The 12,414-nt window shown below is 42.2% G+C and overlaps 1 protein-coding gene across 2 annotated transcripts in view; it reads left to right on the forward strand.

Annotated features, from left to right (window-relative positions):
* Positions 1–1,354: 1,354 nt before the first annotated feature.
* The window catches only part of LOC133999124 (trinucleotide repeat-containing gene 6C protein-like), a 38,633-nt gene continuing 27,573 nt past the window's right edge, over positions 1,355–12,414 (forward strand). Inside the window, exons 1-3 of one of the 2 annotated variants that reach the window (XM_062438290.1) lie at positions 1,355–1,437; positions 3,524–3,545; positions 11,801–12,154. In XM_062438290.1, coding sequence (XP_062294274.1) covers positions 1,375–1,437; positions 3,524–3,545; positions 11,801–12,154 — 439 coding nt within the window. In that variant the 5' untranslated portion in view covers positions 1,355–1,374. The remainder of the gene's footprint in view (positions 1,438–3,523; positions 3,546–11,800; positions 12,155–12,414) is intronic. The other variant, XM_062438291.1, reaches the window with a different exon arrangement.

Consider the following 12,414-nt stretch of genomic DNA (forward strand, 5'->3'; position numbering starts at 1 on the left):
TATGTATGAAATGGAAGTAAATATTGGCATCCTACAATATTTGAAAGACGGGGCACAACTCTGGTGTCATGAAAAACAGAGAGATGTGAAGCGTGACATATCTTCTCTTTTCACTGTGGTTGTCGTTTTCTTTTTATATTCACATTTTTGGTTGACTTTATTACATTTGCTGGTGTCAGGGTCAGAGGAAAAGCATTCAGTAAAGAAGAACATGAGGTTTGTTTTTTGTTTATTTCGCTGGGGATTTGGAACCATCTCTTGAACCAATGCTCTTTTGACACGCTCGAAGCTCTGACTCATTTGTTTAATTGGAATCTCATATTTGTGCTTTAACATATGATGCGTGTCAAAGTTCATCTATCATCCTGTTGTTTTTTTTCCAATTCCATTATTGGATGTTGACAACCAAACTGATTTCAGCACAGTGCTTAAGGGCGCTGTCTGTCTCCACCTGACTGCTCACCGGGGCCTCTGGGACCGCTTGTTGCCAGGCAATGGCACACACCTCTGTCACCTGCAGCAGCATAGGCTTGGCAGGAGAAAAACATTTCACATTTAAGGTTCAAGGAGCTTGATATACAATTTATGTCTTTTTCCAGGCCAGTTCCTCTCCCGCGTCCTTAAAAAACATGGCAGTTAGCTTTTATTTATTTATTTGTTTTTCTGTGGAGAGGATTATGTTAGATATGGACTAGCTCTGAGCTGGATGCACTTGCTTATGAAACAATGGGGCATTGTCGGGTGGTTTTCAGCCAGAGCATGTGTCTGTTGTGAATACTTTCCCTCTAATGACTGGGCACTGAAGGCTACAACCATGTAGGTTTAGAGACTTTGTCAACAGATCAAAGATGTGCATAAAGTCGTCATTGACCCACAACAGTGGCATGTATTGTTTTTCTGTGGTCTGCAGACACATTAGTTGTTTTGGGAAGTGTTGCCCTGGCTGGGTGTAAAGACTGAAGAATGGGGGGCCTCTCCCACCCACTATACTAGACATTCAAGGCTTCCCTAATGGTTTCCAGAACCAACTCCAAAGTACACCATATTAAACATATGCACATTTCAAATTATTACAGCTTGTCAAGAAATACACTGCTTAAAAAGTAAAATTAACCCACATCCTTCTGCCTGGTAGTTGTTTAAAACTATACATGTGATTTTGTGTGTTGGAACAGCAGATATTGACAACATTGATTTCACCTTAAGGTGCAAGAATTTAAAAACTGCAGCTGAAAAAATTTAAAGAAATCACTTTTGCAGGTGTGGTTCCCTTATGCTGGTGTTTGGTATTAAAACAATGTATTTCTCTATCTCTCTCTTTTTTTTAATTCAAGCTGTGAAAGGAAGCAAAAAATACGAGAAGAGAACCATTTGATGGAAGATAAGAAAAAGAAAAAGCAAGACGAGAAGAAAAAGAAAGAAGCTGCTCAGAAAAAGGTAAACTTTGGCACTCTTCTTTTACACAAAAACAATCCTCTTTCAGCCTTAATTGCCTCTGCATATAGTTTCACCCCAATCAAACAGGTAAGATGCCATAAGCCCCAGTTAAATGCTAGTTCATACATAGTCAACATCTCCTGGCAATGAAATGAAATGCCGCCCGAGTCAATCAGTACTTTCACTTCCTTTTTTTATCAGCCAATCTTAGACGAGGCTATTGCAATGCCATCTGTGCTTGTTCGACTAAAATTAGATACTTACAGCATCCTTACTGTAAATCACTTGTCCTCTGTTCTCCTTTGAGGAAAATCAGAAAACAAAAGGGAGAAATTTCTATTTGTATTATTTGGTTTAATAAGGACGCCCACTGGTTTTGGATTAATCCTAAAGAATACTGTTAATTTTCCATCTACACAGATGGAGAACTTTTTTCCATATAGCTAATCAAATCTTGCATGAAGCAGTAACGTAAGCATTCGGTCATAGGCAGAATAGACGGTCACACTGAGCCTGAAAGCAGCCAGCTATGTAACACAAGAGCCTCCAACTCAGAACAGCCCACATTAGCTTTCCTGCTAAAGTCTTCTCCTCATCTAAGTTACAAACATGAGACGAAACGTCTTGTCCTTAGCTTGTTGAACAAGCCATCACACAAACATTCACTGAGTAAAAGTGCACCGCCAATATCAGTATGCAGACTAGATAGCTAATGAGCTACTTGGCTTGCCGATCTGCTCAAGGACTAGCAAAAACCATGGAGGTACCAATGGCAAGTCAGTCAGTATTTTAATGGCTTAATCTGACTTGGAATGTCCATGTGTATTCTGTGCACACTAGGATCTAACAGCGTGTGTACTTTTTGCGCATATTCAGGTAGTTTGGGGTTGGACAGAGGGTAATGATGCTTTTTTTGTCATGCTGTGATAGAGATTATATAACGTTATGAAATCTGTGTTTGGTTTACTAACATCAGTTAAGTTACAATCACAAATAGGCATCCCTGCCTCCAAATGCTCTTAGAGAAGACTATCATTAAACAGGCTAGGAATATTATCGCTGACCCCTCCCATGTCCTCTATTCAGAATACAAACCGCTCCCACCAGGTAGACGCTACAGGGTTCCAATTAAATACAGGGAAAGATGCCTGAATTGGTTTTAAAAAACTCGTTCATCCCTCTACCAGTGAATCTCCTAAACCCAGGACATGAGGAGGGGATGTGAAGCATATATTTTAATACACTTTATGTATTTTGTCTGTTACTGCACCATAATTCTATGTATTTTTATGTGGCAGCCTTTATGGCCAAGACAAATTTCCCCAGGGACAGATGAAGTAATCTTGATCTTGAAGATGTTGGTATGATCGTTACTCTTCAACACTTCCCTTGACTTTAGCACAAGTTTGTTTACTTTGTCTTTATAGTCCTGCTGTTGCCACCAGACCTCAGATGTCAGCTGCTGTCAATCAAGCAGTGAGACACTGACAATCCCTATAGGCAGCTGAAACAAAAAGCACCTTTTTTCTTTGTTTTTAATTTTAAAAAACAATTAACAATATATTAAAATCATTGACAATCTTTCTGACTTCTAAAAGGAATCGCTCAATGTGATTTTAGTTGGACTTTTATATGTTAGTGATACACAATCAAGTGCAGCTGTTCTCAGTGTTAAATAGTATGTATACTTGACCCTTCTTGTCAGTAGGTGAGAAAGTATGTGTGTGTGTGTCTGTGTGTTTCTTAATGTATGAGAGCAACATTTGTATTTTCGATTTTTTTCCCCTCTCCTGCTACAAACCCCATGAACTCTTTCACCCTCTTGAGCAGTGAGAATGAACATGAACCTTTTAGCATTTCAATAGATGAGCAAAGCGAGCCCCTGAACATTTTGTTCCAATAGCCCTGGCTAGTTGCTCCAGTGCTGCCGTGCAGCTGACTAGCCAGCCTATGTGACTCTGGGATTGATAGTGCATTAACATTTAGGTCCGTAATTTTCATGTGTACTTGGAAAAGATGGTAATTTGCGTCATTATAAGTACTACTGTTAATATATATTTTTAATATATATTTTCCTCTTTTTCAGGCCACAGAACAGATAACCAAAGGTGAGTTGTGGCTATTTTTCCTGTTTAATCAGTGTATTTTATACCATCCATATAAAACAGTACCTCTGAGTTAATTTCTTCATTGAGTATGCTGCACATGCAATAACAAAGAGTTTCTGTGTGCAGGCAATATTATACTTTGCCAGGTTTATCTGCTCTGAAACTTGTGGTATGATATTTTTTACCAGTAGGGAGACTGAATTGTGTATCCTCTTAATTAGATGGATAACTTAAGCTTGTGCACAATTGCTTTTTTTGCCTCTGAGGCTCAGTTTGCCCACTGCTGTACAATTTGGATATAAAGCATTAGCTTTTATTGTAATTAAACATCTTTAACTGAAAACATTAGCAGCAGGCAGGTGGCACAAAGTACCTGAACCAGAATGGAGGTGCCCATACAACACTAATAAGGAGTATGGGGATGGTGCAGCTGCTACTCAGACCTCCCAATAGATTCCTCAGGCATATCTAGGAGGGTGGAGGTGAGAAAGAATCTCAGAAGAGAAGAAAAGTGAGCCAAAGAACCACAAAACAAATTTGAAAAAGACAGGTGAATACAGTAGACTTCTGTAGTAAAGAGTGTCTTTAGCTTGCAGGTTTTGACCTCATGCTCTGTGGCAGCTGCAGAAACCCACTCTTCACTTTGTCTCCCAAAGCCAACGCTCTTAACGAAGAGAAAGAGGCAGGTAGTGAGTGATGGACAGTCTGTTACCCCAGGAGCAGATCTCCTTGTCAAGATGAGCAGGCAGATGGGAGAGGGACTTAATGTCTCGCAAGGGATAGGCATGGCGAAATCTGATTAGAAATTCTGGTAGGCGTTGGCAGCGTGTCCTTACTGCAGTTTAATGGCAGCGAGAGAATGGACGCTAATTACAGTGAGTGTCTTTGTGTCCAAAGCTCTGTTCAGACAAATGTGTGTATCAGAGGGTTGGCTTATTCCATTTAGATCAGTAAAAATGAGTACGTTGACTTGTGTTCTCATCTTGTGGGTGCATGCAACTGTGAAGGCTCTGTTGTCAAGGGTCAACAGCAGCATGACCTCCCACTCTCTCCCTTAAGGATGAATTAATGAGACTGTAATGTCACAGAGGTGCCCCCTCCTACCTCTTATTCCTGTTGTCTGAGTCACCATCAGCCCCTCACAGTTTGCTGCACTAATGAATGTGATCTGGGATAGCTTTGTTAGTATTCTCTTTGTCTCTTATCTACTTTGCTTTGTTTCACTGCATCCGCAAATTGACCTATATAACTATGCTTTTCTCCCCATCATCAAACTAGGCTGTGATATGCACAATTATTTTCTTGGCTGCTGCTCATAAGAGTAATGTGCCATGGCCTCGTTTTACTGTGATCTTCACCCTCTTACATGTCACATTTTACTTTTCTGCACATTGTACTCTCCACTGTGCTCATATCCATCATCTTCAGCCAAGTGATGCCGTAGTCAGTAGTTGTTTGTAGGACTGTTCTCGACTAAAGAAATTTTTAATTTGGTAATCATCGCATTTCATCAAATAATCGATTAATAAATGTGTTTGAACAAGGGTTTCTCACTATTATTGTTACCACAGATAAGTTCGGTCAGATATGCAGAGAAATTTCTTTAAATCCTGAGCTTATTTCAAATCAAAGCATAGTTCTAAATGTTATTGTTATGCCAGAAATTTGTTATTTTATAGTAATGAATACAAATGGCTCATTCACCATTTAAAAAGATCATAAAAAACCAAATAGACCAATTGAGATTGATCCAATGAGTGATTAATTGACTAATCAACTGAGAGAGGCAGATTGTCCGTGATATTAATGCAGGGTATACAGGGAGCTAATTAGGAAAACAAGGCTAGTGTAGAGGCTGAATAAATAGGCATCCATACACAGGAGATCTCAAGGAAGACCCTGAACACCATAGTAACACTACACCAACTCCTGTCTGGTTTAGGCAGAAAATCCCACCCTGGGACCAACAAGAGAAAAGAGCAGGAGGGAGCAGAAGAAGAAGGTAGGCTGTAAGGAAAGAAAAGGATAGAATTAATTGTTGAGGTTACATTTGTGAAAACTGTGTTTTCACAACACAGACTTCTAAAATGTGGTGCCTCAGGTTGATTTTGAAGGAGTTAGAAAAATGCATGTGAGAGCAAAAGAAACAGACCGAATGTGAAACTGTGAGAATGCACTCCAGTTTCCTGTTTGCCGGCACAGCTGAGGGGGCCCCTTTGTAGGATATTTCTACTGGCCCACTTCTGTGACACACACACTCCCTCTGCCTCTGCCCTAATGACAGACAAACACCAAATGTACGTTGTGTGCCTGTTCAAAAACACACACACACACATAGTTTTATTGATGTTGACCCGTCTGCCTCACTAGCCCAGATTGAGAGTGTTCTAAATTTCAAATGTAGCACATTCACCTCACTGCTTCAACGGAAGGCCTTTTAACATACTTGCAGAGCCATCAGTTGAATATCTTTTGACCCTTAACTATTGTAATGCTCAGTTCAGTACATCCAGAGGAGATACCGTACTGTGTGTCACCACTGTGTCACAGAATACGTCAACGTCACAGTAGATTTATGCTTTGACGAAGTGTGCAAGGCAAGTTCTAACATCCTTGAGCTGTCAGTTCCTGTGTTGTGCTCCTGACTAGCCCTCATCAAGTCTTAAAGGACCAGTGCCTTGAGGCAGGATGTGAAGAAAGTGCCAGAGAGATGAGTGTAACAAGTGTCAGCCCCATCACAGATACTGTGTAGCACAGCAGAGGCCGTCTGCCATCAACACGCTGTGCAAGGGTTAATGTCTGAGGGTTAATGAGTTATTGTGTCTCTGTTCATGCAGTGCATTTTTATCCCATCAAAGATGGTGCACGACATACATGCACGTCGGGGCGCACGTTTAAATAGCACAATAAAAGATAACATTATTATAAAGTTGTGTCGCGGCTGTAATTTCATAACAGATTAATTTGCCTTTCCACATTCACTTAATTACACCCAGTGCTTTGTGTTGGAGAGTCATAAATTGCAGTGTGATCAGGGGGAATTTATACCAGTGTGCCTCTTGTCATCATCACCGCCTCTTCCACTTCCGTCTTATTCCAAGGAGCATGGTTTTAATGGATGCAGCGGTGGTGTTAATTTAAAACGTTGTGAATTAAAGGGTGACAGGGCAAATCTGTGCGTATATTAAAGATGTCTAAAAATGTATTTATGGCCAGATTTTAGCTCTTTAATGTTGAAGAAGGTCAAAGAGATATTCAGACAAAGAATTTACTAAATTTGAATGAGATTATATCTTAATCCACCATGATATCTTGTGCAATAGGTGTGTTGGACATTTCTTCCTCCTCTAAAATTGCCTTTTGCAGTTTCTTTATAAAGTTAATATAGGGTAAAGTTATCTCAGTCATTTTTCATTGAATTGTGTTGGCCCAGCAGGTCAGGAGGACAGGACGTTCCACTCTCTTTCACACATCACTTCCTCTAAATCATAACAGACTGTGGAATCTGGCCTGCCTGCAGCTGTTGGCACAAAAGGCCGGGGACAAGGGAGTGGTGAGTCCAGGGAATCTGTCTGTCTCTGTCCTCCACCTGTCTGTCTGTGTGCAGCAACCGTTCTCTACTCTGTCCGCTGGCTTTGATGCTGACGCTGCTGCAGGTGGAGAATACTTGTGACCAGAAACAATTAATAAAACACAAGAGTGATAGTAGAAGTTGAGACTAACTGGTGTTGACTTGCAGTATATTATACCACTCAGGTGTGTGATTATGTGGCACCATTCAGAGCTCTAGTTGCCATTTGATAAATGCTCTGACCTATATAGCCTTGTGTTTTTCACACTGTGCTGTCAGACAAGTGCTTTTTAAATAGCATTTTTTGTCTGTGTTGAATGTGATGCAGCAGGGGAGGGTTTTCCCTCTTAACTACTGTGTCATATTTATTCACTTCTAATTAAGCCCTTTAATCTTCTCTCTGGTGAGGCCCGCTGCTCACATTTTAAAGCCCACAGGAGGAAAGAGATGGGGAACCCTTAAGACATACCTCCCTTGCTCGCTCATGACTCGTTGAGACTCGTTCTGCCGCTTCTTCTTTAATAGACATCTGATAAGGATCTCGTAATTTTCATGTTTCCCTTTTAACTTCTGTTAGAGCGGTGTGCTATGACATTATGACAGCAACGCCAGCTATGTGATGCATTTGAAACACAGTGATCTTAAGAGGTGGATATATGAAGAAGACCTGTGTTGGTTTATGGTTAACTAAATCCAGGTTCCTCAAGATTTCATTTTTATATTGAATTTTCTGTTGCAGGGTTTTTACAGGATTTGTGACTGTACTGTTTGTTTTGTTTATGGAGGCCTTAATTGAACAAAACACCATATCTGTTGTTCGACAAGGCCAGCAAACATACCTGTTAAAGTAGCGCTATGCTTCCTGCTAATATTGAGCAAGTGCAGCCCTAATTAGAACAGCAAGATGTTCTTTAGGTAGTTTGTAAAAGCTTCATTCAGGCCATAACTTGGCCGATTAAAGGCTTAGCTATGGAAAGCTTATAATCATTCACAAACTGAACTTTTGTATGCATATCTGTGCACACTCTAAGAGCAAGGCGACCCACTTGATGAATGGAAAGCAGAGTCAGCATGGTGCTATTATTAAACTTGTGATCCATCTCCCAGGCTCTTTTATTTAGGTCCACATTTGAAGCTGTGCCATAATCAACACTTAAATAATATGCTGTTTTGCACAATATTAAACTTTTCCAGCGAGAGATGAAACGTCTTGAAAATGTTGAGAGGTTTTACGAACGTCATATGTTTAGAAAAATCACTCACTAAGCCATAATTGATTTAGTATATCGGTCACCACTGCTTATATGTGCAATGAGGTGTGTGTAGTTAGATGTATTTATAATTGTATCACAGGTACTCACATGGCCCAGGTTTCTTATGAAAGTATAAAGTTCTGCTGTGGGTCAGGAGTAGTTTGCTATCTGTGCACCTCCACTCGTATGGCTCACACAGAAGGATCCTTTATCCTCAAGGTCATGTGGCCTGTTTTTGTGCTTTCACTGGGAGACAGGGAGACTGAGAGGGAGAGCAGTCAGTGCTCTCCACCCTCTCCTTCTCTTCCACCTACCTCTCTGATATCTCCCCCAGACAACCTACCTACCCCCAACATCTAGGTCTTAAACAGCCAGGCAAGCATGCAATCATCTTTTCTCTCAGAAAATTAGAACCTCTTTTTAAGTGGAAAATGGGATGTCTTCCTCTGCGTGAAGCACACACAGCCCCAAGGCCACGGTTTGATGTGCATCTTTGATGAAGTGGGAATTCTCCTGTGCACCCACACAGCTGAGGACTGTGTTTTTGCAAATAGGCTGTTAGAGAGAGGGACTGTGATCTTCTTTCATTCCATTTCACTTTTTCCTGCAAAATGACTGCCTTGTGAGATGTGTGCATAATAAGTCACATCTTGCAGAAGGCTTTTGTTTGTTTGTTTTACAAATTATCAACATATTTGCATGCATGGGAATATTTCACTGTAATGCCTCAGTCAGTTTGATGCTATTGATATTACTGAACGTGCAGGACTGGTGTCATGCTTTTGAAAAGAAGAATACGAAGCAGCGTGGCACTCTGTAGGCAAATAGTGTTCTAATTGTAAGCGGATTTAGACCCAAGCTGGTTTCCGGCAGTGAGACTCGAGCTCAAGGGGGGTGAGACAGACTCTTACACACACACACACACACACACACACACACACACACACACACACACACACACACACACACACACACACACACACACACACACACACACACACACACACACACACACACACACCATTCTCTTCATCACTTACCCTCCCTGCTCTACCTCCTTCCTTTCCTCCTGTACGTCTGCTCTCCCTTTCTCTCCCTTTCTCTCTCTCTAACCCTCTCCCTCCCTCTCCCTTCTTGTCTCTTCCCCCTGATTGGCTGACAGAGCAGCCAGCCAGCTTTCCCCTTCCCCCAAGCTTCCAGAAGAATCTACGTCACACATCAGAGAGTCCCAACTGTATAACGATCGCCTCCATAACTATTATTATACATTGTGGCACAACTGTAAAGTCCTCTGTTTTAAGAGGAAATCACTTCCTAAAATAGGTGGAGAAAATTGGTCTGGAATTATTGTGTCCATCTGCTGCCCCTAATACAGTAGTAATGACAAGGGGATTATAGTAGATCACAGTGAATAAAGGAGAAAGGAAGAGGGGAGCACAGGAAGGTGGGGAGGGATGAAGCACAAGAACAGAGAGGAAATGGAGCAGATGTAGAGAAATCTGATGAGAGGCGAGCTCTAGCTCCAGAGCTTCCCCTCACTGATTCGTGAGCTGCAGGGAGAGGGAGACACGCAGACAGATACGGGTGAAACTGGATCAGGCCACACAGCAACATACAGAGGGGCTGCAGTACCGGGGACACAAATTACATAGGACCCCCCCGCGGTCCATCCACACACATACACACACGACACAGAAAAATTAGGAAAAGAATCTGTTAGTGTGTCTGTCTGCATTTACAAGGCTGTGTGAATGTATGTTCCACAACACCATCCTGTCGTCTCCCCTCAGTGTGGGCCTCAGCATTACATAACTCTTTGTTTTTGTGTGTGTTGGGCTGGCCGCATGTGTGCGAGTTATTCATTGCTTCACTGCACACACTTGGGATGATAGCCAATGGCGAAGCACTGCTCTTTATAACTCATTTAGGCCACACAAAGATTTTCCTTTTTCCTTTGGTTGCTGGATTTAGTGTTTTTTTCTTCTTCTTCATCCCCTGTTGTGTATTTAATTACTAGCCGAGAAATAAAATACCATTTTGGCTCGGTGCACATTATGTTCGATCAGCTGATGTTAGGGTTTTTTCATGTTCTTGTAAAATATGTGTACGCTTTTTTTTGGCATCCTGTTTACATTCTAGTTTACCAGCTTATTCTATTATGTAATGAAATGCACTGAGGCGACTATTCAGTGTGCTTTGTATCCCATCATGCATCGCACCCAGCAGCAGCAGCTCTGTGACCCTGAGCTGATTATCCTGTTTGACTTAGTGTTGACCTCTAACCTTGCACTTCCACATTCAGCTACACTATATTAGCCCACAGAGGGCTTTACACTTCACAGCCTTTTCTTCTTCCTCTTCTCTTTGGCTTTGTTTACAAAGGAAATTAAGTGACGTTTCATGTTGATCTCACCCAGATCTGAAGCCCTGCACTGACAATGAGAAGTGGCCGGTCATAGCAAAGGTGTGCGTGCGTGCGTGCGTGTGTGTTGCCAGTAAGTATATAAATAGCAAGAGAGAAAGTGTGTGTGTGAGAGAGATAGAGAGGGATCACCCTCTGTTGCTAAGGGTAACTAAAACTAGGGGGACATGAGCACTTCTGCAACAGTCACAAGCAGTTAATACTAACAGCTTCGGTAGAGCACTGAGAGGTGATCATTTCAGGGGTCATAACCTGCCACAGTCAATGAATAGCTTATGTTGATGGAACTGAGCACTCTTTACTGTACTGTCCTCATGAAGACAGAAGCCCACAATAGCAGGCAGGTTTAAGTCCATTATCTGGTACTCGACCTCCTCATCAATTCCTATCTGTGACTAGGCAGCATGGCGGTTCTCAGACTGTGAGAGTTGTGGATCTTGGCGATCCTTAAAGCCTGAGGGTTTATTACAGTACCACCCTGAGATTATTACAGTCCTCTGGTTCTCCAAAGAGCAGCCATGTGTTTAGACTGACCACTGCCTAAAATCAAGCTTGAGGCATCCAGGAGTGACTTTGAATGTTGTGCATTTATAGTCATCTCCTCATTTGCCTTTCTGAATTTAACATTGTTGTTCTGATCCAAAAGTGACCATGGCTTTGAAAAGAAACGGTGGAGGAAATGCTCAGCCACAGCAGCTCCAAAAAAGAAAGCTGTACTGGTGGTTATTTTTTGTGTAGTCCAAATGACAGTTATTTTTATCAGCATATCTATTGGATAGTATTTTTACTTTTCAATGTCCGCATGGTGACAAAGGCAATTAAACAAACATCAAAAGTGCCACTGATTGATTTTTTAATTAACACCTAATTAGTCAATAATTGTTTTGGCACTAGTGTTCACACAACAATTCTGCTTTTGCATAATGCTCCTGCAATCCCCTCATCCCTGAATCTCTGCTTCTTTTGTTACCTGCCCCCCCCTCCCCTCACCGCCCTCCCACCTCCACAGTGCCAGACTCTGCCAAACTCGACCCCGCCCCTCCTCATCCCCCCATCAACCCCAGTGTCGTCCTGTCTGTACCCCAAAACAGTGGCAATGGCAAGCGCGCCCCCTGCGGAGGCCAGCCGCAGACAGCACAGCAGCCCCAGACTCTGCTTCAACAGCGCTACCCACCCAGAGAGGTTCCCCCACGCTTCCGCCAGCAGGAACACAAGCAGCTGTTGAAGCGGGGCCAGCCTCTGCCCTCTGGGACCCTGCCCCTCATCACCACGGGACGTCCTGCCACTACTGAGCCTGCAGCAGCAGTAGCCATACACTCCTCTCCCTCCTGCTCCTCTTCCTCCACAGCGAGCCTGCCTACAGGTCAGCCAAGACATTCAGATGGTATTAAAGCAGAACGCCACTGATGTATACTGCAAAGACTTTTTGCAATGTGCTTCTTTCTTTTTTCTTTTACATGCAACAACAGAAGCTGCTGTAGGAGAGTAGAAAGTTGTGTATCTGTGGTCTGTCATTGGTTGAGTGGAATTCAGGAGCATTAGTAGTTTCAGACAACTCCAGTAGGAAAATGTTATTACACTATTTGCAAATACACTGGTGTGGGTATATGGCTAACATTGGTA

Source organism: Scomber scombrus, chromosome 18 (assembly GCF_963691925.1).
Source record: "Scomber scombrus chromosome 18, fScoSco1.1, whole genome shotgun sequence".
NCBI classification, from domain to species: Eukaryota; Metazoa; Chordata; class Actinopteri; order Scombriformes; family Scombridae; genus Scomber; species Scomber scombrus.